At 38.0% G+C, this 27,829-nt stretch overlaps 1 protein-coding gene across 1 annotated transcript in view; it reads right to left on the bottom strand.

Moving 5' to 3' along the window:
• Positions 1–280: 280 nt before the first annotated feature.
• LOC127810474 (kinesin-like protein KIN-12C) overlaps positions 281–27,829 on the bottom strand; it is a 48,822-nt gene continuing 21,273 nt past the window's right edge. The window contains exons 20-34 of the mRNA XM_052349986.1: positions 20,373–22,454; positions 18,812–20,107; positions 18,626–18,733; positions 18,266–18,432; positions 18,056–18,143; positions 17,861–17,935; positions 17,200–17,439; positions 15,714–15,812; positions 15,554–15,628; positions 15,421–15,479; positions 1,642–1,753; positions 1,415–1,525; positions 1,156–1,274; positions 964–1,053; positions 281–452 (exon numbers count right to left, since the gene is read on the bottom strand). Of these exons, the coding sequence (XP_052205946.1) occupies positions 1,035–1,053; positions 1,156–1,274; positions 1,415–1,525; positions 1,642–1,753; positions 15,421–15,479; positions 15,554–15,628; positions 15,714–15,812; positions 17,200–17,439; positions 17,861–17,935; positions 18,056–18,143; positions 18,266–18,432; positions 18,626–18,733; positions 18,812–20,107; positions 20,373–22,454 (4,650 nt within the window). The 3' untranslated portion in view covers positions 281–452; positions 964–1,034. The remainder of the gene's footprint in view (positions 453–963; positions 1,054–1,155; positions 1,275–1,414; positions 1,526–1,641; positions 1,754–15,420; positions 15,480–15,553; positions 15,629–15,713; positions 15,813–17,199; positions 17,440–17,860; positions 17,936–18,055; positions 18,144–18,265; positions 18,433–18,625; positions 18,734–18,811; positions 20,108–20,372; positions 22,455–27,829) is intronic.

Here is a 27,829-nt window from a genome sequence, read left to right as displayed (position 1 = left end):
GTTACTTTTGAGTCCTAAATGTTAAGAGCAACGAACTGTGATGGAATTGGAATGGATCTCTGGCATTGGGGTATGGAATGTCCCAATTTCTTTGAAGCTGCATTTGAGTAGAATCATTTAATTATTTTACGTATCATTTTGGAATTTAAATTTTTTTTTTTTTTTTTTTTTGAGTATTTAAAATTTTTCTATGCAACCACATCCTTGTAAAAGTGGAGGATGGGACAGACGAGCAAAGCTGGAAATTCAAGAAGAAATACGAAATGGGAATACAGATACAGCCAAAGCCCAAACCAAATGCCACAAAAATTATACTACTGGAAATAACACACCATCTCACAACAGTTTTACACACACTATCCCCATCAAAAAGGGACAATCAGTCAACAATCCAAATAGTAATTTTTAAACTTGCAAATCGTTGTCGGCCCCAAAATATGAAAACGCCCAACCTGTGCCAAAAATGAAACGTTAGAACTACCAGTTGCCAAAAGTAGATCATTGAAGTCCTTATGGACAAGAGAGAAATGAAAAGAAATATTTACATATCCAATTGTTCTCTCTCTCTCTCTCTCTCTCTCTATATATATATATATTAACAGAGGTTAAGAAGAATTAAACAAAGCAACGGAGCATTGGCTAAATATAGAACAATTGGCAGTTGTAACAGTTCGTCATGTTTTTCTCTTTTTTTTTTGTAATTAGATACTTCCAATTGTCAACTTAGTAATGGTTGACCTGTGTGGAGGGCCAATGAACTAACGATTCAAACAGCTGGGCCAAAAGGGTATCCACTAAGTGAAGTGAAGTAATTGCACAAGGAACACAATTTTCCAAAGAAAATTGACCAGTATCTAGCAAGCCGATAAGCTTAGGCCTGTGTCCTGAACGACATTAAACAAAAAACAAAACAAAACAAAAAAAACAAAAATCCAGAAAATACTGAAACTCTAAGCAATTAACCTTTATTAGTCTGGAAGAGTAGCCTCGACAAGTTTGCTCTCTCAAGGAGATGCCTCCAAAAAATCACCAATCTAATCAAAACTGGTCCTTCTGCAATCCGTGGATCATTTTAGGTTTCCAAAGGCCAAAATATATACTCCATAAAAAATTATTCTGAACAAGTTTCACTTTGTCTATTTGTAGACCACTCACCTGATTCTTCTTTCTGTGGCATGCCCTTGCAATCTGTCCCGTTCCTCTCTGCCATCTGGTTTATTTTCCAGCTGCTTTTGAAGAGCAGTACCACTCTGCCACTTCAACATGCTGCATTCCTATTAGACCAAGAAACAACATATGCATGTAAAAAATAGAAAACAGTCATTGAAAGGAGAGTGAGGAGGCAGAGGTGCTGAAAAAGTTTGGTGTTCTAAAGACAGACAGCCAGAAAAGAAAAACGTAGATCAACTCCTGCCTTGATATTCATCTGCTTCTGAATTCGAGGAGGAACATTTTGTGCTCGAAATATTTTCTTCAACATCTCGTCCAGTTCCACTGTCTTCCTCTTTAAATTGCCATTATCAACCTAAAGAAGAAGAGATAGCAGCAAAATTGAACTAACTTTGTTAGCAGCTAAATTAAATAACATTTCAGATTAAGAAGATAATACTGTTTGGAATAAAAGCATCTGCAAGATAATACCTTAAACATTTCATTTTGTGCAATGAGTAACTGTTCACGTTCCTGTAATTGTTCAATAGTGACTTGGCTAGCAAGTACATCTGCTTGTCTTCTGTTCAATTCTGAAATGCATCTACATGGAAATCCATGCAAGGTATCATAGGAAAAATAGAATCCAAGACTATAATGTCAGGGCAAAATGTGATAAATTGATCCAACGAAACCACAGTAAATACAACTGTAAGATCAGAACACCTACTCCATTACATCATCATAGCAAGGACCTGAAAACACATTTTTAAGGCAAAATTGACCAAAGATGATTAAAGAGAGTTTATGTAATGGATTGAACTGCTTGACTACAGAAGTTGGAGATCTAGTAACTCATTACACCCATCGGTCCTGTCCAGTACTATAATAACGTCTGGCCTATTTTAAGGAATTAACAACCATTACAAGCAACCAAAGGCAAGATTTTCTGTACAAGAATTGAATGAAAGGAAAATGAAAACAATGGAACTCAGACAGAATACTCAATCAGATTCAATTGTTTGGTTGCCATATAGGAATCAAATTGCATTTATTCTCATTTCAAAATGATTGTTTTGTTGCCAGTGGGCACCACCTTTCCCCTGCTCTCTTTCTTCCCCTCTTCTAATCTTCTTTGTTTTCCTTTCTTCAACAGCCCAAGCACTGCCCAACCCCACTTCCATGCCCAAGCAAACAGCCCTAATATCTTGCTCCACCACTTGCAAACCCATCCCCTTCACGGCCACCCCAACCCACCCTCAACTAACAAGAAATGTCCGCGCTCTCTTGCAGTTCTTAGATGGTTTGGTGTTGGTCGAAGGTGTGGCTGTATACAAGTATATCGTCAAAGAAAACCAGTATAAATTGTCTTAGGAAAGGTTCAAAGATACAGTTCATTAAGGATTGAAAGGTGGTGGGTGCATTGGTGAGCCCAAATGGCATCACCAAGAATTCATAGTGGCCTTGGTGTGATCTGAATGAGGTTTTGGGTATATCCTCAGGTCTCATTTGGATCTAGTGGTACCCCGAGCAGAGGTCTAGTTTAGAAAAGAAGTTGGTGTACTTTAATTCATCCAACAAGTCTTCAACAAGGGGTATGGGAAACTTATCTTTAACGATCATGCGTTGAGTTGGCAGTAATTCACATAGAAATGCCATGATCCATCTTTCTTCTTGACAAGCAAAATAGGTGAGACATAAGGGCATTGACTTGGTCTGATTATGGCTTTGTGTAACATTTCCCCTACCATTTTCTCAATTTCAGTCTTTTGTGTTGGAGGGTAATGGTTTTATCTGATGTTAATGGGGTTCAGTGTTTGGTTAGAGCTTGATAGAATGATCAAATCATCGATTGGGTGGTAAGGCTGTAGGTTCTACAAAAAGATCCTCAGATTCAACCAACAACACATCAAGAAGGGCTAGATCATGTACCTCTCTCTGTCCCCGTGTAGGAGTGCTAACCGTTAGAAGGAATTCCCTTTCCATCTCCAAGTTTTCACTACCCCTTTCCATGGCCTGAATTGAGAACAACTTGAAACCTAAGCCCATTTGTTTTTGAATATTTTCTATAGCTTCTTGCTTGTGATCAACTTGCAAGCCCTGGTCTCCTTACTACCTGTGAGGGTCATTTTCCTTCCCTCTTTCTCAAATGATACCTCCATCCTGTTAAAATCAAAGCTTATGGGGCTTACCCCCACCATTCAATCCACTCCCAGCATGACATCACAACCCCCCAACTCAGGTCATCTTCAAATTCCTCTCTTTGCATCTCCCAACAAAAGCCGGTACATGCCGACTTGCTCAAAACCTTGTTTCCATTGGCCACTGTCACACTCAAGGGTTGGGTGCCCATGCTTTGACCCTTCAACTTTCGGGCTATCCCTTCATCCAAAAAATTGTGGGTGCTCCCACTGTCAATCAGGATCATGAGACTAAAATCCTTCACCCTCCCTTCTACTTTTATGATTTTACTCTTTGTTAATCCCTTCAATGCATGTAGGGATATTTCCCCATTGTCCTCACCTTCATGCTCAATCAATTCACTTGTTTCCCCCTCCTCAATCACCACTCCATCCTCCCTTTCTAGGAGCAGTAGTTGTCTCTTGCATTGGTGATTGGGATAATATTTATCTCCACAATTGAAGAATAGCTCGGCCTATCTTCTTTGTTCTATCAACCGCCCTCCTTGCGGCTACATAGGGTGGCCTGAACTTGGGGCCCTAAGCTTTTGGCCCCATAATTCACCCTAACAATCTCCTTGTTGTATCCCTTCCCCCCTTGGGGTGTTTTTCCCAGAATCACCCCTCTAGATTGTTTTCTCTGATTCTTCATCAAGGCCTCCACCATTAACTCCTGCAGCCTGGCACTCTCGGTTGCTTGCTCAATCGTCCAGGATTGTAACATCTTTACCATCGATCGTAGATCCACTCAAGTTGCTAACAAAGCTCGAGATGAAGTAACCCTCGGATGAGTGGGGGTTATGGTTGAGCATTAGTGATCTCAACTCCTCAAATCTAAGTTGGTAGGACTGCTTAAGCTTGTTGAATTCTTCCACCATATCTATCATACTTCGTTCACCGAACCTCTCACACAATTTCTCTACAAAGTCCTCCCATGAACAATTGCCTCTTACCTTCGACCACCCTTGATACCACGCATCCCCTGAACCGTTAAAGTAAGCAATTGCCAAGGCCACTCTCCCTCTCCAGTACATTGTATCAAGTAAACATCTGCTCACATCTCCTCAACGACCATCTTGGGTTGATCCCTTCAAGCACTGGGATCTCCATCTGGGGCATAGGGAAACCCGACTAGTCATGGACAACCTGTCCTTCCATGAACAATTCCCTCTTACCTTCGACCACCCTTGATACCACGCATCCCCTGTATTGTTAAAGTAAGCAATTGCCAAGCCACTGTCTACCTCTTCAGTACATTGTATCAAGTAAACATCTACTTACATCTCCTCAACCACCATCTTGGGTCGATCCCTTCAAGCAATGGGATCTCCATTCGGGGCATAGGGAAACTCGACTAGTCATGGACAGTCTGTCCTTCCCGCCTTCTTTCCACCACCATCTCTCGAACCTCTGCCAGATCCACCTCAATTTCAGAGGTTCTGATCATCCGATTGTTCACCCCATGCCCAGGTAAGATCGGATTTGTCCTCTCCCTAGGAGGAAAGTACATGACAGTTAATTATTCAAAACTTCCACAAAATGGTTGAAACTCAATTCGATGCCAAAATTCAAATCCTCCGTACTGATAATGCCAAAAATTATTTTTATTCTATTCTTGGGCATATCTACTTCAAGAAGGTATAGTTCACTAAATTTCTTGTTCTAATACCCCTCAACAAAATGGGATTGCTAAAAGGAAAAACCGACATTTGTTAGATGTTACTTGAGTTCTTATGATATCCTCTCATGTTCCTAAAATTTTTTGGGGGTATGTTGTTCTTACAACCACATATCTCATTAATTGGATGCCTTCTCAAGTTCTCAAATTTCAAACTCCACGTCGAGTTTTTCTCAAGTCATATCCTTCAACTCGTCTCATCTCATCTATACCTCTTGAAGTATTTGATTGTACTTCCTTTGTCCATATTCCTCATCAATATTAAGATAAATTTGACCCTAAAACCGTTAAATGTATCTTCCTCGATTATACTCCAAATCAGAAGGGATATAAGTGTTATTCTCCCCTCACAAAGAAATTCTATCATTCAATGGATGTTACTTTCTTAGAAAAACAGTCATATTATTCCAAAACTGACATTTGGGGGGAGAGTGAGAATTCAGAATTTCCATTTTAGGATTTTGAACCCACATCTCCTACTATCCTTCCTTCTACTATCACTCCATTTGATCAACCAAACTTACAACCTTTAATCATTCCTTCAGCTGTTAACAACAAAGAGTTAATTGTCTACTCTAGAAAGAAGAAAGATTGAGGACATGTAGAAGAACAAGTGCAACTCACTACTAACCATGAAGCTAAACCGAATTCAACTCCAAAAGAGACACAACAAGGTAACACCAATTCTGAATAGGTGAATTAAGATGATCTTGATCTGCCAATTGTCCAAAGACAAGGTGTAACGTCCTGCATGAAGTATCTGTGAAAACTGAATATATTCCTCATTCACTCGTAGGTACAAATACAAGTCTTCTTATAGAGATGTGAATTATACAACATAGGAAAGATTACTAAGACTAAACAATAGGAAAGATTTGATTATAGACAAATAGGAAGTTTCCTAAACACTATAGGAAAGTTCCTTAAACACCTATTTAGAAATCCCCAAAAACTAAAGATATGATTAGTTTCTAAACTAAGGACACTTTGACTAATAGCTCTCTTTGAGAGGCTAGCCATAGTTTCCTTATTTCTTCCTTCGAGAACCAACACTCCCCCTCAAACTAGTGAATGGATATCTACCATTCCCAGCTTGCATACCAACTCTTCAAACCGTTTAGTAAGCAGCCTCTTTGTCAAAAGATTAGCTAGCTGTTTTTCTGAGGGAACATAGGGAACACAAATTAGGCCAGCTTCCAACTTCTCCTTTATGAAATGTTTGTCTATCTCCACATGCTTGGTTCTATCGTGTTGCACGGGGTTATGTGCAATATTTATGGATGACTTATTATCACAACACAGCTTGATTGGTCCACTGCTAGCAATCTTTAGGTCTTTCAAAATAATTCTCAGCCACAATTGTAATACCTGAGATTTGTCATATTCAAGGAAATAGAATAGCTCCAAATGACTATAGAAAGTCAGGGGCAAAATCGTGATTTTGAAGTTTGAGTAGAAGTGCAATTTTTGAAAAAGGAACCTGGGAACAAGTCTAATTTACTAAAACTCCTGGGAATTGATGGAATTCAAGAATAGCCTAGAGACCTAAATGTTATGGATTTTAAACTCTTATTAAATATAGCTTTGGATTTCAAATTTAGTTTTGGACTTCAAATCTTATTAAATATAGTTTTGGATTCCAAATTACGTTTCAATACAACTTTGGATTCCAAATACATTTCAATTTAGTTTTGGGACATGTGGCGCAAGGCGATTTGGCCACACATGAAGGTCATGATGAAGCCTCATAATGACAAGGCAAGTGGCACAAAGTGATTAGCCACAATTTGGAAGGTAATTATGAGTCATGATGAGGGAACAAGTGGCACAAAGTGATTAGCCACAATTTGGAAGATAATTATGAGTCATGATGAGGGTGCTTGGGTGGCAAGATATGTGGTGAAGTATGATTGGCCAAAGGTGTTTATAAAATGAGACTTTGGGCTATAGAATTGAATGTTCAAGAATTCAAGGGAAATTTTGGGTCATTTGAGAGGTAAGAGGGTGAGGATTTTGTTCTTTAGAAAGAGGGAGAAATTCTGCAAAAAGAAAGAGTGGAACCAGAGAAGAAACGAGGGAAAAACGAGCTTCGCCAAAAAGTTCGAGGCTTTACTGGAGTTCGGGCCAAACCAGTCAGGAAACAGCAAGGTAAGTTCCGATCTAACTTTATATTCCTGTAGAGGGATGAAAGAGGAGCATGTAGGAAAAAACAGAGGTCGAATCGGAGCTAAAACGAGGGAGTTATGACCAAAATACGAAAAGTGTGCAAGGTTAGCCGAAAAATAAGGGCGACCCGTGAACTTCACGTGTCGGGAGGGGTCTGCGTGTGAAGGCACATGGACCACCTTCCCAGGGCGTGTGAAGGTCCCTTTTTGCCTAAAATTTTGCATATCGACTCCTCTTTCCCTATAATTCTATATAAAAATATTTGACGTTCGGTTTACAGGAACTAGTGTTTTCTGCAGAAAACTGTCGGATCCGCTATTAAGAGGCAAGCTCTACTCCTTTATTTCTTTTATGCAAGCTTCCACTCCCTTATCTTTTTTACGCAGCTCTTAACCCTATCCAAAGTTATTCTCTCTTTCGGCAACACGTAAGTTCCCGTTGCGAGTTTTCTTCATATTATTCTCTTCGGTATGAACGGTTTAGTTCGGTTTATTTATTTGGCCTATAACATAAGTTCCGATTCAGTCATGTTCATACTCTAAACGAGGGTTTTGATTCGTCCTCAAATTCATCAAGAATGACGCTTTGTTGTTAGGATCAGACTACGCGAAAGAGATGGTTATGTTATGAGTCTTAATGGGAAAGGTGCACGAAGAGTCATGGGAAAGCTTATGAAATGCTAAGTCTAAAAGAAAATGTAAGTTAATGCTATCCATGGGTGCTTAAGGGTGCGGAGTACAAAGCTACTGACTATCGACCGTGGGTCGTGGTAGTCGATGGCTGGATGTATGGGCGCCAGTTATCAGCTGTCTCGATAAGCGATAGACGGGCCAGGAAAGCTGGTACTGCCGGTCACCCACCTTGATTCTGTGCATATCACAATATGGCTGTGATACATGGGGTTGGGTTGCATTCATTGGGGGAACATATGCTGTATGTGATGGGGTGTGTGCGCATTGGAATGACCTGATTGGTCTAAGAACCAACTAGGGTATATTAGATGAGCATATGCATTTAGAGCATTTCGCATGTGTGTGTTCTTATGTGGGCGTAGCATGGCCTGATGCTTGGTTTATGGGGGCCTTGACATCATGTTTATGCTGCAGAAGCCAGTGCATTTCTTATATGTTGCATTGCATGGTAAGCCAGAGTGACTATGATGAGTGAGGGGGTTATGAAAGACTGGGGTTCGAGTCCCACAGCAACTTATGAAAGACTGGGGACTCGAGTCCCACAACACTTACAACACGAAAGACTAGGGGTTCAAGTCCCACAACAACTTATGATCTTGATGTGGTTGGGGTTCTAATATGGTATGATGGCCAGTCCATGGCAGCTGCAAGTTTGTATGTGGGATTTGGGAGCCAATGTGTGCATTTTATGTGGGCCCCAAGGACTGGATATGTGCAGATTACTTTATGTTTATGCAGTTAGAGCTAATGCACATATTGTACATGGCATGATATATTGCTGCATTGGCATGAAACACACGGGATGTGGGGAAAGTTCTATTCTTAACCTATTGTTTTCATACTATTATGCTCGCGAGCCTTGCGGCTCACATTTGCTTGCATCATTCCAGATAAGAGCAGGGTACCAAGCAAGGGCGAGGTAGGCGGTGCTCGAGGCAGGGGTTAGACGTGTACAGAGCAATCCCAACCCTAAGGTCCTAGTGCTGTCTTCTTGTTACAGATGTTGTAATAGAACAACATGTTAGATTCAGTATTGCTTAATGTAATTGACCTCGATGTATGCTTAAGAATGTGTTAAGTGGATTATTGAGGCAATAACAATATGTTAGTTGTTGTATTTTCATTAAGACTCTTACGAGCGCCAACCATTCTGATGTTTCCCCTTGAATTCCTCGATCGGGGTTCCCAAGGAAGAGGTCGCCATGAGTTTTTGGTAGTCGTGCTAGCGTCGCTTCCCTAGAAAATGATATATAAATATTAATTATAAAAAAAAGGGGCGTTACAACAGCAATCCACATAGCCCTAGAGCCATGGCCCTGAATTCGGCCTTAACACTAGATCTAGCCACTATACTCTGCTTCTTACTTCTCTATGACACCAAATCTCCCCCTAAAAACACACAATAATCAATTGTGTAGCATTTATCAGTTAAAGACCCTGCATAATCTTCATCCATATACCCTATAATATCCAAGTCATTTCTTGGTTTAAACAAAATCCCTTTGTCAGGTGTGGTTTTCAGATAACATAGGATCCTCCTTACAGCTTGCATATGTTCTTCTGTTGGACTATGCATGAATTGACTCACCAAGCTAACAGCAAATGCAATATTCGGTCGAGTGTGTGACAAATAAATCAGTCTTCTCACCATTCACCAATCTTTGATATCTTCCTTTGTCCACCGACTGACAATTAGAATTTTCTCCCAACTTGATTTTGGATTTTATTGGAGCACCTGCTCGTTTACCTCCCAGCAATTATGTTTCCTTTAACAAATCCAATATATACTTCATCTGTGATAGAAAAATCATTTTTTTTTAGAATAAGCCCTCTCTATTCCCAGAAAATACTTCGATGCACCAAGGTCTTTCATCTCAAATGTTCTGGCAAGACTCTCCTTAAGTTGTTTCTACTATTCAAAATTATTCCCAGTCACAATAATGACATCTACGTAGATCAACAAAGTTGTCATCCTTCCCTCCATTGAATGTTTAATCAAGAGAATATGATCTTCCTTACTTTGATGATATCTCATTTGTTTCACAGTCTTAGAGAACTTGTTAAACCATGCCTTTGGTGACTGTTTAAGCCCATAGAGTGCCTTTTTTAGTTTACATACCTTTCTTGAAATTCATTTCTCAAATCCTGGTGGTGGCTCCATAAATACTTCTTCTTCTAAGTCTCCATACAAAAAAGCATTTTTAACATCAAATTGTTGCAACTGCCACCCATAATGTGTTGTTAGGGCTAAGAGGATCCTTACTGTTGTCATTTTTGCCACGGGTGCAAAGGTCTCTAGGTAATCAATGCCATAGGTTTAGGTGTGCCCTTTAGTAACTAGCCGAGCCTTATACCTCTCTAAAGTACCATCTACATTATACTTTAGATTAAAGACCCACCCGCAGCCCACAAGTCTAATTCCCTTTGGTCGAGGCACCATGTCCTAAGCCTGATTCTTTTCCAAGACTCTCATCTCTTCCTGCATTGCTTACATCCAATTCTGACCCTTTAAAACCCCATCAATTGTCTTAGGAATAACAATGGTATCCAAAAAGATCAACAAACTTCTATGTTTTAGGGACAGGCGATGATAAGATAGATGTCCAATGAATGTTGTGTACAACTCCTGATTCCTTCCTTTTCTAATAGAAATAGGCAAATCCAAGTCATTAGGAATAGGATTAGAAGAACTAGAGGGATAAGTGATTTCAGTACCTGAACTTGAGTAGATGTTGGCCCAAAAGGAGGATCTGGAATAGGCTGTCTTCTTCTCTTGAAAACATAAAGGAAACCTTTAAACTTAACCAAGAATGACAACATTGGCAGTGGTTGTGCTAGCTATGCTTCTTGTGGAAGAAGAACTAGAGGGATAAGTGATTTCAATACTTGAACTTGAGTGGATGCTGGCCCAAAAGGAGGATCTGGAATAGGCTGTGTTCTTCTCTTGAAAACATAAAGGGAACCTTTAAACTTGACCAAGAATGACAACATTGGCAGTGGTTGTGCTAGCTATGCTTCTTGTGGTTCTAGTCTGTCTTGTTCACCAAAGGGGGAAGTAGATGAGTCAAGGACAACTACTGTTTCAGTCTTTGGGTGTAACTCAAGAGGCAAATCCAAGATAGGAGGACCACCACTAGTAACATTCTTCCCCTGGTGACCAAGACTAGAGGACCCAAAGAATGATTGAGCTTCAACAAATGTAACATCCTTAGACACATAGAATTTTCTAGTAAGAGGATGATAATATTTGAAGCCTTTTTGAGTAGGAGAATAACCAAGAAAGATGCACTTAAGTCGCTCAATGATCAATCTTATCCATGTGATGCTTAGAAATATGAACAAAAGACACACAACAAAAGACTTTTAAAGGAAGGGTATGAAGACCAGCATCCGGGAAATAGGATGACAAACACTGGAATGGACTTTGATGATTTAAGAACTTAGAAGGAACTCGATTAATTAGATATGTAGCAATTAAGACTGCTTCTCCCCAAAACAGTTTAGGAATAGAATGATAAAGGAGAAGAGCCCTAGTAACATTAAGTAAATGCCACATTTTTCTTTCGGCCACCCCATTTTTTTGAGTAGTATCCACACATGATAACTCATGGACAATCCCTTCCAGTTGGAAAAATTGATGCAAGTAGTGATTAAAATAATCTCTTGCATTATCAGTATGGAATCTTTTAATGTGGGATTCGAATTGGGTAGAAATCATCTTACAGAATATAGGCAAAACGGTGCTAATAGTAGCCTTATCCTTTAAGAGATATACCGAAGTCATCCATGTACAATCATGAATGAAATATATGAACCATATAGCCATAGAACAATTAGGGATCCTAGATGGCCCCCAAACATCTGAATGTATCAAAGAAAATGGAATCGAAGACAATTTATTACTTATAGGATAAGAAACTCTAAGATGCTTAGAAAATTCACATACATCACAATGGAGATCGATGACACTTGAACCCCTAAATAAAGTAGGAAACATAGATTGCATCAAACTAAAAGGAAGATGTCCTAAACAAAAATATTGAAGCCATATTTCGATCATACGAATAGGTTGTGATAAACAAGCAAGAATAGATTGATCCTCTTTAGTGAAAACACTACTTTTCATCAAGTAGTACAACCCATTCCATTCTTTAGCAGCCCCAATCATCTTCCTTTTGTCAAGTGCCTCAAACTCACATTTATGAGGAGAAAAAATAACACGGCAATTAAGGTCTTTGGTGAGCTGATTAACAGAGATTAAATTGTTAGAAAGATTAGGAACATCAAGGACCTGCTGAATAGGTAATGAGGAATTGAGAGCAACATTACCTTAACCAGCTGTAGGAATTGTACTACCATCAGCTACTATTATTTTCTTGGAAATATTCATTGGTTTATAGGATTCTGTGAGAATCCCACATTGCCTCAGCAATGGAGACTTGGGCTACATATAAGAAAGATCCCTCCACCTGTTAAGCTGGTTTTTCAGGTTGGAGTTCTACCTCTAACTTCTCACATGGTATCAGAGCCAACCCTTGGTTGGGGGACTACCCTTGGTCGTGGTCATGGACCAGTACCCTGCCCGATCACCTAAGCATGTATCAGTTATTGGAAAAGTTTCGACGTTGGGGGGGAGGGGGGGGGAAGGATGTGTGTGAGAATCCCACATTGTCTCAGCAAAAGAAACATGGGCTATATATAAGGAGGAGGATCTCTTCGCCTGTTAAGCTTGCTTTTCAGGTTGGAGTTCTACCTCTAACTTCTCACAGGATATTAGAGTCAACCCTTGGCTGGGGGACTACCCTCAGTCGCAGTCATGGACCAGTACCCTGCCCGATCACCTGGGCATGTATCAATTACTGGAGAAGCTTCGGCATTTGGGGGGGGGGGAGGATGTGTGTGAGAATCCCACATTGTCTCAGCAAGGGAGACCTAGGGTATATATGAGGAGGAGGATCCCTCCACCAGTTAAGATTGTTTTTTAGGTTGGAGTTCTACCTTTGACTTCTCACATATTCAAATACATTTAAGTCATAGCTCATATGGTCTATAGCTCTTGAATCTAGGATCCATAAATCATTCCTAATAGTATGTGAGGCAGTAAGAGATTTAGAATGAAAACAAGTACCTGTTTGTGCCAGTGAGCAAGTGCCATCTTGAATGATTTTCAAAAAGCTTTTTAGCTTACCGATTTCATTAGCATTCATAGCCCTAAGGAGACTCAACTAAAGGCAGTGTACAAGATCTTACATTATTTAAAGAGGACTCCTAGTAAAGGTATATTATTCATGAAGGGGAAAGAGTTGTTTCTTGAAGCCTATACAGATGCTCATTATGTAGGGTCAATTGTTGATAGAAGGTCTACATTAGGGTATTACACATTCCTAGGAGGTAATCTTGTGACTTGGAGAAGTAAGAAGCAAAGTGTTGTGGCTCAGTCAAGTGCTGAAGCAGAATTCAAGTTAATTGCCCTAGGAATATGTGAATTTCTATGGATTAAGATACTCTTGGAAGACTTAAAGATCAAGTGGATAGCACCTATGAGACTTTATTGTGACAATAGATCAACCATTAGCATTGCTCATAATCCACTTCAACATGATCGAACAAAGCATGTTGAAGTGGATAGGAATTGCATCAAAGAGAAGCTAGATAGTGGACTGATTTGCATCCCCTTTCTACCTACAGGTGATTAACTTGCAGACATTCTAACAAAAGGTCTAAGTGGCCCTATGTGTCAAAGATTATTGAGCAAGATTGGAATGCATAACATTCACCCACAATCTTGAGGGAGAGTGTTAGAAAATACTGAGATTCATGTCCGTACTCAAGGATTGATATGTTTGATGTATCATTCTATATTCCTATGCTAAATCTTCCTCCTAGGAGATCCTATCTTGACTGTATTTTCCAGCTATATCCTAAATTGTAAATATTTCCAAATCTAGATTAGGAAACTACCTATGATGGGAGATCAATTCGTATATATATTTTCTAGAAACCCTACAATGATGAATAAGAATGGATATTCGGTCATTTTTGACAATGATCATCAATTGAACTATTAAAATTTTTAGATAACAACTAAGTTTTGGGTTTCTCAAATTATGTGAAACAATGTTTTAAGTTGTTTGAGATTTGAGGAATTGACATTATTTTGAAAAAGTTCTAAGTTGTAATAAGATCAATAAAACAAAAGAAAAAGCTTGTAATGCTTTCATACTAAGTTTTTGATAAAGGTTCTTATTATCCAATCTCTTGGCATTTAGATGTTGGTAAAAAACCATAGAGATCCAAGTAAAATTAACTTAAAAATTTAATTCAAATGATAGAAAAATAGAGGGTCTCCTTGCCGATAGATCAAACCTTGAGGGAGGTCTCTGCCTACTTTTCAAATGATTATGGTCTAGATGAGAAAATAAGAAATCACAAGGGATCTGGGTGAAATTAACTAATTTTTTGTTATGCTTGCTTTCAGTTGTACTCAATGTTCAAAAAGGCAGCATAGGCGCCACCGAGGCGTTAGGCGGCCCCTGGATGCCGCAAATACATGCAAATCGACGCCTAGCCGCCTGGGTCGTCTAATTTTCAGCGAGATCCACACCAGATCTAACAAGTTTCAAGCTTGTTCTAGAGACAGGACGACTAGATCTGATTGATTTCAATGAGATCCACACCAGATCCGACAAGGTTTCAGGCTTGGGACGGCAAATCATGCCATATGCACCAATATGCAAAGCTTTAATCGCTGAAGGAGTGATGAACGAAGAAGGAGACCAAAACAATGCACAGCAGTGACCAAAGAGTTAGTGACAACACCGATCAGACGCCAAGCATCAATCAACGAATATATGAGTATCTGAGCGACCACGAGATCGTCGTTGACATCGACCGTGCAGAGCTCTTTAACTGCGTGTGCCGCGACCCAATATAAGCCGTTGTACACATTCCCCAATATAAGCATGTCTTTGTTAGTTTCATCATCTATCATCCTAAGAAGTTCATTATAAATCAACAAGCTTTTCTTCGCACACGTTTATGTTGAACCCACAATTCGATTATGCTAGGTGTTGGATATTTCACTTGTCTTTCCAGATTTCATTTGTCTTTTCAACTTTGATTTACCTAAAAATAATATCAAATTATATCAAAAAATTTAAAAAAAAAAAAGCAGCAGTTTTCCTAGGCCCCCGCCTAGGCAGCCTAGGAGTTAGGCCCCAGTCTAGCAACTAACTAGCGCCTAGCACATTTTAAAACACTGGTTGTACTCTAGTGTTCCATATTTGTAGAGAAAAAATTATGACCTTTTTCACATAATTATCAACCATCAACTGCAAGACCTTGTTAAATGCAGAAGTGATCAAAATGTAGCGTTAATTCATATTAGAGGATCAAGAGTAGAAGATTATCTAGGTAAAGAATTCAAAAGTTGACTAAAGATCTGCTTCCACAACCATATGAAGACATGAACATATAAATAAGGACCAGAGTTGGGTGTATGCAAAAATCTGATGAATATGTCCACATCAAAGGTAGGTAGCACAGATCAACTCACCTTTCTCTGTCCTCTACTAAATCATTGATCTGCCTCCTAAGATTCAGAATTTCTTGCTCCTTGTACAACAAAAATTCTGATGTAAGGAAAAGTCAAGCCACAAGTATTGAAACCTTAATGTTTCCCAATGTACCATTGCAACAGATTCTTGTGCATGTATCTGAGCATCCACCACTATCTTTTGTAGCTGATATTGGTCTATCAAGTCCTAGAAAGAGCGAAAACAATATCAAAATGAACATGAGACGCAATTTAAAACAATCAAATTTTGGGATGCCAGTCAAAAAACTTACAGCGTAATTAGTCATGTCTAATTTGACACGAAGTAAATCACGAATCACGTCATGTGTCATGCTTTCTGCAGCAGCCAGTCTAGAATTTAGCGTGCATACCTGAGGTGACACACATTTGTATCAATAGAATGCACCAAGACATTAAACATCAATTATACTTAGCAATCAAGTATGTAAAGAGGGTAACCCAGGTGGGATTAAGATTTAATAGAATAAAATTAACATGCAAAGAGGAATTTGTCAAGTATAATTATCAATTATACCATTTTGAACCAAACTTTAGAATTTAATCAAGTATCAAAGTGATAATAACCAAAGAGAAAGCATGTATTTTTTTTTTTTTTTTTACTATGACATTTGTCAGTGAATTAGACAAAAGAAGGCATGAATATTGAGCTCGAGATAAGGAGGAACACTTCAGAATCTAAAAGTGTTAACTTTTAAGTTAAGTGGAGTGAAAACTGAACATATATATACACTATAAAAGGAAAACTGAATATAAGGAATGTAAGTTTAGTAAAAATAAAAGTGTGGATAATGTTATGGTATAATTGGGAGATCAAAGCATACCAAGAAAAAATCAATTCAAATATAATGAATCAATCATCCAAAAAGATAGAGAGATTAACGAGGATGTTACCAATAGAATCAAGGAAAAATGGTTAAAATAGAGAAGCGCATCCAGCATGTATGTGATAGTAAGATTCCATTAAAGGTAAAAGGAAATTTTTATAAGACAGCTATAATACCAACTTGTGCAGCAAAGCACCAACTTGTGCAAAATATGAGCATAACAAAGATTAGAATGTTAAGATGGATGTGCAACCATACAAGAAAAGATAAAATTAGAAATAGGGTTACCCATCACAAAGTTAGAGTGGCTCCTCTTGAAGGTAAAATGCATGACACGCGATTAAGATGATTTGATCATGTGAGAGGAAGGCCATAAGAGGCTCTTGTGATGAGAGTAGATGGAATGGAACAAGTTGTTGTAGATCTGTAAGTCTATTTTTTATTTATAGAATAGTTATGTACTGCTAGGAAATTGTATATTTACTATTTAGATCAGTTGACTTTTGATTCTTAGAAATCCCAGATTTGTAGGAATTGATAGAGAGGTGGAATCTCCTTAATTAGGTAGACCTTTGTGTATAAAGATGGTCTATGTACAGCACATTCAAAAATAAGAAAGATTTTATTTTTCTCCACACATGTATCTAATAAAAAAGGTAGAGAGAGACCAAGAAAAACTTGGTAGGAGACACTTGGTTATAATATTAGCTATAGGAGTCTTGGTATGTTGTTGTTGGAGAAAGAAAACACAATAATCGAACAAAAAGGAAATTCTAATAAGATTACTATTTTTGTTATTAGAAAACATGCAATAGCTATGAGAAAGAATAAGTCACTAATATTATCAGGTAAGTACACTGCAAAGCAAACCAAAGACTCCAGATGGGACAATTATGTAAGGCATCTGCATTACCTCTTTTTGCCTACTAGCAGCTAATTCCTCTAGCTCTTCTATACAAAGCCTGGCCATTGCCAACTCCTGATCCTTCTCTACATTCATCTGCTGAACCAAACTTGCAATGCACCTGAATGGTGAGCTAGAACCCCTTGGCCTCATTGAGATTTTCTCACTTTTGTCTAATGTCAATGTTGCAGATGTCAAAGTTGATGAATTGCTTTTCACTTCACGAACCATTGCCTCCAACTCCTTGTACTGTAAGGATATGCATCAGATATGCTATACCAAATTAAGAAACAAGGCATTTTTTGGTTGAGGTGACAGACCAATAGTACAATATTTAGCATCTAACACAAGCTACAACTTATCAAGGTTAGGCCCCTCGACAGAATGGCTTTTATCTAGAAGCTCATATACCAAAACAGAAAATCTTGTATGTTGGTGATGTCCACAAAAATAGTGGCTATATGCTCAATTTTGATTGAGGATAATTCAATTTTATTGTCTAGGTGTATGTGCTATGAAATGTCTTAACACACAATAATCCATATAATCAACCAGCTATTCCAGGAATTAGTTTGTACCAGTGTTTACTGAGGTAAGCCCAGTTTGCTCTAGATTCCATGTGAAATAAATTAATTAATTAAAAGACATGGCCTGGTTATCTGGTATGTACCTTGTGTTGATATTGCGACGCTTGTGCTTCTGCATGCAAAATTAGTTCAGAGATGTACTCTTTACATTGCTTCATCTATAGATAAATCAGAAATTTGCCATTAACCAAAAAAAAGGTCAGGTTAAAAAAAGTAGTTATACAATTAAAAAGGATTCTACTGAATGATATTCAAATCCACTAGAATAATAGCTGCACCTCTTTAGCCTGTTCTACTATTTCTTCTTCAAGAACACTTATCTGCTTATTTGCCTCAAGAAGTTCCAGGGATTTATTTTGAAGTTGCCTACAATAGCACCATTCCATCGAATTAAGATAATATTCCCAGCAGGAAAAACAGCAATAAGAATCACAAGCCTTAGTTTCCATCAGGAAAACAAAATGTTCAGAGAAAGCATCACTTCTGACCTTAAAATTTGATAATGAGGTTGCTGCTCAACATCTGAGCTTTCAGAACCCATATTTTCGGTGAAGCCTTCTACTGTTAGCATTCTCTGCTTCAGTGCTTGGAGTTCCAGTTCTAGAGAATCTCTTATTAACTTATGTTTTTGCACCTCCTCTTCCATTTCATATGCCTAAGCCAGGAAAGAAAGTGAGGGGGAGAGGGGAAGAGTTAGGAATCAATTTTTTTTTTTTTCATGACAGGGCACACAACACATATAAAACCACCTCAATGTGTTGAAATATATAGCTGCCTACTTTCCTTGAATTTTGTTATTTCATCACTGTTCTATGGATCTCATACAATCATCACAACAATAATCTTACCTTCTTCTCCAATACATCAATGGTACACTCAAGCTCTTGGACTGAATGTTCTAGAATCTTCACTTCCTCTTCCTTCTGCTCAGCATAAACTTTCCTTGCCTCTGATTCCTATAGAATGATACCAATTTTTATGTATGAAAAACCAAAAATAAGCTGCAATGAAAAAAGTTGTTAAGTGCACATCACCTGCCGTGCTTCAACAGCAATCGCTTCCTTTTCATCAGCTACTGAGTAGGCCATTTCAAGCTTATCTTGCAGAGACCATACATCTTCTTGGAGCTGATCTCTTTCAATAGTGACTCTCCTCAAATCGTCTTCAATATCTTCAATTGAAGTGAGGCCATTCTCCACTGAAGAATTTGTACGAAGAATTTCTTTTTCTAAACTTTGGACTACCTCCCTCTGCTCTTCCAATTGCTCCTCAACTTCTGATTTTCTCAGGTAAATATCCTTCAAGAGCACCCTTAACTCAGCAATTTGATCAGTTAAAACGTCTACTGTTCCTTTAGCCTGCTCCAGATCAGAATTTGAGATAAACAAAGCAGCTTCTGTGTTGGCCAAGTGATCTTCAAGTTTTGCATGATCAGATAGTACATCATTGAGTTGATCAGTTTTCATCTTTAGCTCTTGCTGCACTTGGCTCAGAGTCACAATTAATCTAGCATTCTCATCTTTCATGTCCTTTATGGTGGAAGCTGATTCTTGCAACAAGCTAAAATCAAAAAACAAACCCTTCAATACAGCTTCTTTCCGTGTCAACTCTTTCTTTAGCAACACATACTCACCCATCAAATTATCAGGGGCTGTGGCAGACTCCAAATCTTCCAATATTTTGAACATTGCCATGTGATCCCCTTTTGCTCCTTTCACACCACAATCCAAAATGTCATTTTTACTTCCTGTCTCATTTGTTGCTAAACAGCTTTCTTGGAGTTCGTCTTGATTTAAGCCAGTATGTACAATGCGGCTGGGAAATTTGCGGAAAAATCCTTCAACATGGCACAGGTACTGCACAAATGAAGAAAATCTTTGCTCCATTGTGTCCGAGCAAATGTCTTCCAAATATGATCTTGAGTTGCAAATGCCATGCAGTACATCTTGTGCCATTTTTACCACATCACAATGTATTGACTTATACATTTCCTCCACTTCTCCTTGCATGTGTAGGAAAGAACCCTCAAGTAAGGATACTGAGTTTTCTGTTTCTTGAAAACCATAATGAATCTGATTCTGCAGTTCTTCAATCTCTCCATCTTTTGCATGGATCACAGACTTTAGTTGTTCAATTTCATTAATCAAGCTTGTTTTCTCCATCATCAACTCCTCACCAGCTTGTTTCCAGAAACCAGTCAATTGTTTCTCATATTCATTTGCCTTCAGCAATTCATTTAACATAATGTCAGCTTCTTTCATGGTTACCCGGGCCTCCTCAAATTTGGTGAAGAAGTTACTAGGCTCATTAATTTTCTCATTAGTGATGAACTGCAGCAAAGAAATTGTGTCAAGTGCAAGGACAAAACAAAGGAAAAAACTGACAGTAAGCTTCTAAGGCTTTTTTCCATAGGGTTTATCACTAATTTAGAAACCATAAAGTTATAGAAATACAACTATTAGTTCTTTGTAACAATTATTTAGAAATAGGATTTAAAATGTGCGAGTTGAATATAAATTATTTCCTTCCTGTACTATAATAGCCAGCTTCAGCTTCCTGCATTATCAATTTTACAAGCAGAAGTACTCGACTTACCTCCAATTTTTTATGCTGATTAAGTCCATTCTTAACTGCAGGTTGTTCACCATGATTCATAAAACCAAGTGATTCATGGAAACATACTGCAGTGTAAGAGCAACCTCGAATTTCCTTCTCATTGATTAGTGTGGCTAACTGAATATTTAACTTATTAAAAGCATATCGGGCCTTCTCTAGTTCTTTTCTCAAACACAAGATTGTTGTTTCATCATGTGTTGAAGCTTTGAGAAGCCCTTCCAACTCCTCTGATTCATGATCATCAGTTGACAAAATTGAGCCTCTGTCAAAATCTAAATCCAAATTCCACTCAGTTATTTCTCCAGGACAATCATAGCACCAAGTAGATGAGGATAAATCTGGATTCTTTTTTCGAGCAACACATTCAGCTGAAAGATCAGAGTCTGAAGTAGAACAAACCACACTCCATTTATCTATTTCTACTAGATTTTCAGCTCCTACTGGGAGATCATTCATATTTAATATTTTATCACTCCAAGCTTTTACTACATTCAGACTGTCATTTGCCTGAACAAGCTCCTCTCTTATTTGATGAAGCAGAAAATAAAGGTTTTCATGCTTCGAACCTTCCACTGAAGAAATTCCAACTTCCTGTGATTGACAATTTTTACAGCTATCATTTAACTCCACAAAGTTTTTCCTCATCTCTTGGATATTTTTGAGAAAGTCCAGAACCAACTGTCTATGAAGAGAAGACAATTCATCAATGTCACTTCTGAGGGCTGATATATACATTTCCGTATTTGCATAAGATTCATAAATAGCACTCTGACTTTCCAACAGTACCATCCTTGCCATCTGAACTTGACTGTCAATATCTTCTAGTGTCAAAGCATTTCCATGAACATTCATCTCAGAAATTTGTAGGTCACTACTCATTTCAGGTGAAATAGCCAATTTTAACATGGGAACACATCCTTTGATATTGTTTCTGAGAGAAAATCCTGCACAATCAGACAGTCCTTTTTCCTCCAGGAATATGGACTGGGCACTATTGACTGCTTCAGTAGTCGGACCCTCTTTGTACATGAGTTTGTTCTTTGACATCTCTATCATCTTGATCTTAGAATTTGACACTGTACTCAATTGAACTGTCTCCTTCATGCTTGCATTGCTTTCTCCATGATGAACCTCAGCTAAAGCAACTGTTGCTCCCTTCAAGGAATTTAATTTTTGTTCCATCTCCCATACCATCTCTTGGGCATTTTCCAGGCTTTTTTGAAGTTGTAGAATTGTTTCTTCCTTTTCAACACAAACTTTAGCAGCCTTCTCTATATGCTCACCAAGCCAAACATTTACGTGAGGAAATGAACAAGCAATATTTTCTATCTGACTAGAGGCATCTCTGAGGGATTTAGAACCTTCCATAAGAAAACTTGTCAGCTCTAATGTTGCATTTTCCCACTCTGAGGACAGCTCCCTTATTTCATTCTCTTTGGCAGCTATCATGCCTTTCAGTCTCACATTTTCCACAGACATATAACACAATCTCTCCTCAAGTTCTGACTGAAGAGCAGACACCTCTTCCTGTAAGTGGAGAATTGTTTTAGCTGTTTCCATCTCTACTTGCTCGCAGACTAATTCTGATTGGTGCTTCTGAGATAGCTGCAATGCCTGATCCTCTTGATATTGGCAGTTGAGAAGACGGGCCTTCTCAAGTTCATTGGACATCCTGTCCAACTTAGCCTGCAAAGCTGCTGTGCTAATTTCTTTGCTGCTTCCCAAGAAAAAATCCAATTTTTCATTGTTACTTGTTTCTTTATAGCAATTCTCAAGCTGAGACATGGATTCTCTGCCTGTCAGGTCATTGTTGCTTACAATTTCCATGCATCTATAATTCTCCTGCATAAACTGTGGATCTTTGATTAGGAGGACCTCCTCAGATTCCATTGGTTCAGTCAATGATCTCGCATGCATAAGCTCTTTTTGAGGGTAACTAGACTGCATTATTAATGCATCAGCAATCTTCTCATCATTTTTATCCTGCAGAACTTCACCCTCTTGCTGGTCATAACATGCCATCTCATCTCCTGAATTACTTCTGATTGATAAGGTCTCAGCCTGTGAGAAAGGTAACTAATTAGTAAATGAAATTGCCAAGAAAACCCAATAAAAGAGTAAAACATTGACCCATAAATCAAAATTCATTGCAAATGGCAACCTGTTATTTGTTCTTGATAAACATATATGGTGACATGGCTGCCTGTTATTATCAGTCTGCTTCACCAAACAACTTTTCAATAATATCTCAGATTATTCAGAAGACTGTTTACAATTCAAAAGTAAGCTACAGGCATGTGTATATCTTTTCCATCTATAAATCAAGGTGAATTACTAAAGGCATATTCGTCCTTGTCTACTATACACCAATTTCCAGTTCAGTACTTGTTCTTTTTCCTAGGTCAGTTGAATACTTAAATTTTCAAAATGGTCCCAACTTAGTGCCCATCGTCGGTCAACTATTAGCCACCACCATTAATCAAACTAACAGTTGACTAACAATGGGCATGAAATTAGCCCATTTTTTAGAAGGGGAAATTACATACAATACCACTAAGGTTTAGCATAATCACAAGAACTACCCTTGACATTTGAGAAAATACAATGCGTACCCCTAATATTTAATGCTATACTGCAATTTCCCCCCCTGTTGTTCGTTAACCTCGGTTAAAATTTTGAAATGACCAAAATACCTTTACAATTTAGAAGCCCTCTCTCTCTCTCTCTCTCTTATATAGGTTCAATTTCAAACCTAGATGCATCTAAGCTTGATTTGGTTCATCTGGCTAAAATAGCAATCATCTATTTTTTTTTTCCTAAAATAAGAGCAAAGAGTAGAGAAAATGAAGAGTAAAATGGTCATTTTATCGCTTTGTTAACAACATAGGAGGTTATTGCTATTTCGAAAGTGGGGGGGTGGTTCTTGCAATTCAGTCAAATAGCAAGGGTGATTATTACAATTTTACTTTTTTTAAAAGTTCAACAATTAAACGAGCCTAATATTTTACTCATACAAAAATTTAGATTCTTATGCACTAACTTTTTACCAAATTACTTTATTTGTTTATTTTTCACATTTAATTAACAGGAACATGCCGAGTTTAAATTATAGAGGTATAAAACAAAATCTAAATCTAAAGGCATGCAATTCTAAAGGTCATTTGCGTACCTTAAGCCTATCAATGGACCTAGTCCAAACCCAAATTTGACTTGTTTAACCAAGTTTGGTATTAAATATGGATCTAATTACCCGCACCCAAATCCAAACTTGATTACATATATCACAAATGGCCTAGATATGAATAATGGAATAAAAATATAATATAAATACGTATTTGTCGAGAGAAGCTAAATAATGAGAAGAGCTTACTCGAGTAAGAAGAGAACTTACTCTAGTAACTAGACAATTTACTCGAGTAAATGAAGGACTTTCTAGAGTAATTGGAAGAACTACTCGAGTACTCTGAAGACTTGCGCGACTAATGGGACTGCTTAACTAATATAAAGATATGGAATGTACAAATATTTTTTTATCTATATTACGTAGATTCCAATTGTAGTTTCCTTAGTAGATTGATTGTAGTTTCCTTATGAAAGTGTTAAGATTTACCTTAAATATGACTGTAAACTTATTCTAGAAAATATACAAGAATTACGATAATTCCTTCATGGTAACAGAGCCATGTTTCTACGGCAACTTTCTCTGGCCTTCATTGCCTTTCTTCGACCTTCATTGCTGCTGCCATAAACTTGCAGTTCTGCTTTCGTTGCAGTCTTTCTTAATCTTTTTCCCTTCTCCATCACAATATGTCAATTGTTTCTCAAGATTCTACCTCAACGACTATGGGTGAAATATTGGCCACACCTATGACTGTCAACATAGCAGGAACTGGAAATGATTTCTAGAGTACAAATCCTCTTTACTAACTTGATGAAACTAGCTACCTTCAATGGAGTCAGGTAGTTCGCACATTTCTCAAAAGACATGGGAAGATAGGACACTTTACTGATCCCAACCCAAAAGAAAAAGATCCAAGATTTGGGGCATGGGATGAAAAAGATTCAATAAACATGTCCTAGTTATAGAACTCCATGAAACCAGAGATCAATAAGAATCTGATGTTTCTAACTACTGGAAAGGAAATATGGAAAATTCTGCAGTAGACTTAGTCCAAGAAGAAAGATGCAGCATTGATTTATGAGTTGAAGAATCAAGTTAGTTTTACCAAACAAGGGGGTATGTCTATAACCGAGTATTACAACTGGATGACTGGACTTTGGCTAGAAACATATTACAACCGTGATCTAAAATTGGAATGCAACCATGACATTCAAGCTATTCAACAATTACTCGAAAATGATCGAGTATTTGAATTTCTTGCGAAATTGAATTCTGAGTATGATCAGATTAGAGTTCAGATCCTTGGTAAGGTTCCTACACCAACTCTACGTGAGTGTTTCTCAATTATTCATGCTGAAGAAAGTAGACGAGGTGCTATGCTAGAACCTTGTACACAAAAGGCTTCAGCAATGATCTCTTGAAGACCTGGAGAACGAGGAAATAAAGGAAATACTCATTTGCGATCTGCTGAATCAAGGAAACAGTCTAGCAAGGATGGACTGTGGTGCACCTACTATAACAAACTTGGCCACACTCGTGAGAACTGCTTTAAACTACATGGTAAGGCCCAAGTTTTGGCACGAACAGGAGCAAAGAGCCGTCACTAACTAACACTACACAGTCGGATAAGGAGGAGTCCACAAACTTCAACCAAGAATATTCTTTTAAAGCATCACATACTAAACAAACAGGTAAATGGGTTTTAGATTTAGGGGCAACTAATCATATCACCCATGATATTTCTTTCTTTGATTCCTATAGACCAACCCTAGGGAACTAAAAAATTGTTGTAGCTGAGGGTTCTCCTACTGATGTTGCTGGACAAGGAAGTCTTCACGTTACTCTTTCTATATCTCTTACAAATGTCTTGCATATCCTAAACCTTTCAACTAATCTTATCTTTTTCAAAAAAATTACTAAAGAACTCCATTGTAAAATAACATTCTTTGACTCTCATTATGTGTTTCAAGATCAAATCTCAGGGAAGATGATTGGATTTGCTAGAGCATGTGATGGGTTGTACTACCTTGAAGATCTAGGATGTGATCAAATAAAGGGGAACCAATCCACTCTCTCTCAAGCCTTTTTAACCATATCAACTAAACAAATGACCTGGGCACATCATCTTTAACTCGGTCATCCATTTTTTTCTCTCTTAAAACATATGTTTCCTTTTATGTTCAAAGACATTGTTGTGTCAAATTTTCAGTGTGAGGTGTGTCAACTTGCAAAACACTGTAGTACCTCAATTCCTGTAAATTCAATGAAATGCAGTCAACCCTTTACTTTGATACATTTTGATATTCGGAGGCCAACAAAAATTCCTAATACTCATGGGGCAAAATGGTTTGTCACTTTTATTGATGATTGCACTAGGACTACTAGGTTGTTCTTAATGAAAGACAAATCTAAAGTTAGTTCACTACTTCCACAATTCCAAAGAATGATTTTTACTTAGTTTGGAGCAAAAATAAACAGTTTCGATCAGATAATGCCAAAGATTATTTCACTCATAATCTCTCTTCCTTTTTTATCAATGAAGGTATTATTCATGAATCTCCATGTGTTGAAACCCCACAACAAAATGGAGTGGCGGAACGAAAAAATAATCATCGCCTAGAAATCACTCATTCACTCCTTTTTTAATCAAATGCTCCAAAATTTCTATGGGGGGAAGGTGTTCTAACAGCTACTTATCTCATCAATTGCCTTCCTTTTAGAGTCCTAGACAATCATAGTCCTATCAATATCTTGTCCAAACATTTTCCAGATATTGTGTCAACTAGAAATTTGTCTTCAGAAGTGTTTGGTTACGTTGCTTTCTTGCATATCCACAAAACTCAACAATCTAAATTGGAGCCTTGAGCAAGGAAGTGCATCTTTATTGGTTATTCTTCTACCAAAAAGGGTTACAAATGCTATGATCATTCCAGTCGCTACACCTTTCTTTCTCTTGATGTTACTTTCAATGAGTCTCAACCTTTCTATAGATTTCCTCACCCATCTTCTGGGGGAGCAATCCAAAAGAGAAGATGTCTGCTCAGGTTCCATTTCCTTTCTAGAGCTACATACAAACACAAACCTCCTTAATAAACCACCATCATCATCAATCCTGCCCTCTCAATCCAATTAATAGGTTGCAGATATCACTGCAAACATTAGAGATACCAATGCCATTGAACCTACCAATGACATTGCAAATGTTCTTGAATCTTCCAATGCCATTGAACCTGCCAATGACATTGCAAATGTCCTTAAACACCAATGACACTATAAATGTTCTTGAACCTACCAATGCCATTGAATCAGCCAATGACACTGCCAATGTCCTTGAAGCTAGTCAAACCCAAAACCCTTTAAAGCCACTAAAACAATATTCAAGAAGAGTACAACTGTCACACCCTCTCAAGCAAGTCCAAGAACTAACTCCAAGCTTAGGTAATGTATACACTTTGAACTTGCATAGTTCTGAAACTAACAATACTACTTGTGATACTCATCCAAATTGTGATTTTGATCTTCCCCTTGCCTTAAGGAAAGGTACATGAAAGTGTACCCAACATCCCATTGCAAATTTCATCTCCTCACATTGACTATCCTCTCAGCATAGAAGTTTTCTCTCCACCTTGAACTCAATAAAAATACCCAAAACAATATATGATGCTTTAAAGGACAAGAACTGGACATATGCAATGAAGGAGGAGATGAGAGCTTTGGAGAAGAATGAAACATGGGAAATTGTGTTGCGTCCCAAGGAAAAGAAAGCAATTGGCTACAAATGGGTCTATACGGATAAATTTAAGGCAGATGAAACTATTGAACAGTACAAGGCAAGGTTAGTTGCAAAAGGCAACACACAAACCTATGGGGAGTGGAGGGATTACCAAGAGACTTTTGCACCGATGGCAAAGATGAACATGGTAAGAATGCATTCTAATAGTACATTTTGGATGGGAATCCATCAATATGATCTAAAGAATGCATTTCTTCATGGAGATTTAAAAGAAGAGGTGTATATGGAACCACCACCGGGTCTTGATGACATGTATGGCCCTAATAAAGTTTGCAGATTGAAGAAATCCTTGTACGGACTAAACAATCTCCACAAGCTTGATTTGGAAAATTCACCAAGGCTATGACGAAGGTTGGGTGCAAGTAGAGTCATGGTGACCATACTCTATTTGTGAAACATTCAGGCAACGAAAAGATTACAGTGTTACTGGTATATGTAGATGATATTATAGTTACTAGAAGTGATGAGGAAGAAAAACTCAGGCTGAGAACACAATTAACTCGAGAATTTGAGATGAAAGAG

The sequence above is a fragment of the Diospyros lotus genome, chromosome 9 (genome assembly GCF_014633365.1).
Source record: "Diospyros lotus cultivar Yz01 chromosome 9, ASM1463336v1, whole genome shotgun sequence".
NCBI classification, from domain to species: Eukaryota; Viridiplantae; Streptophyta; class Magnoliopsida; order Ericales; family Ebenaceae; genus Diospyros; species Diospyros lotus.
This window is presented reverse-complemented; position numbering and strand designations above follow the sequence as displayed.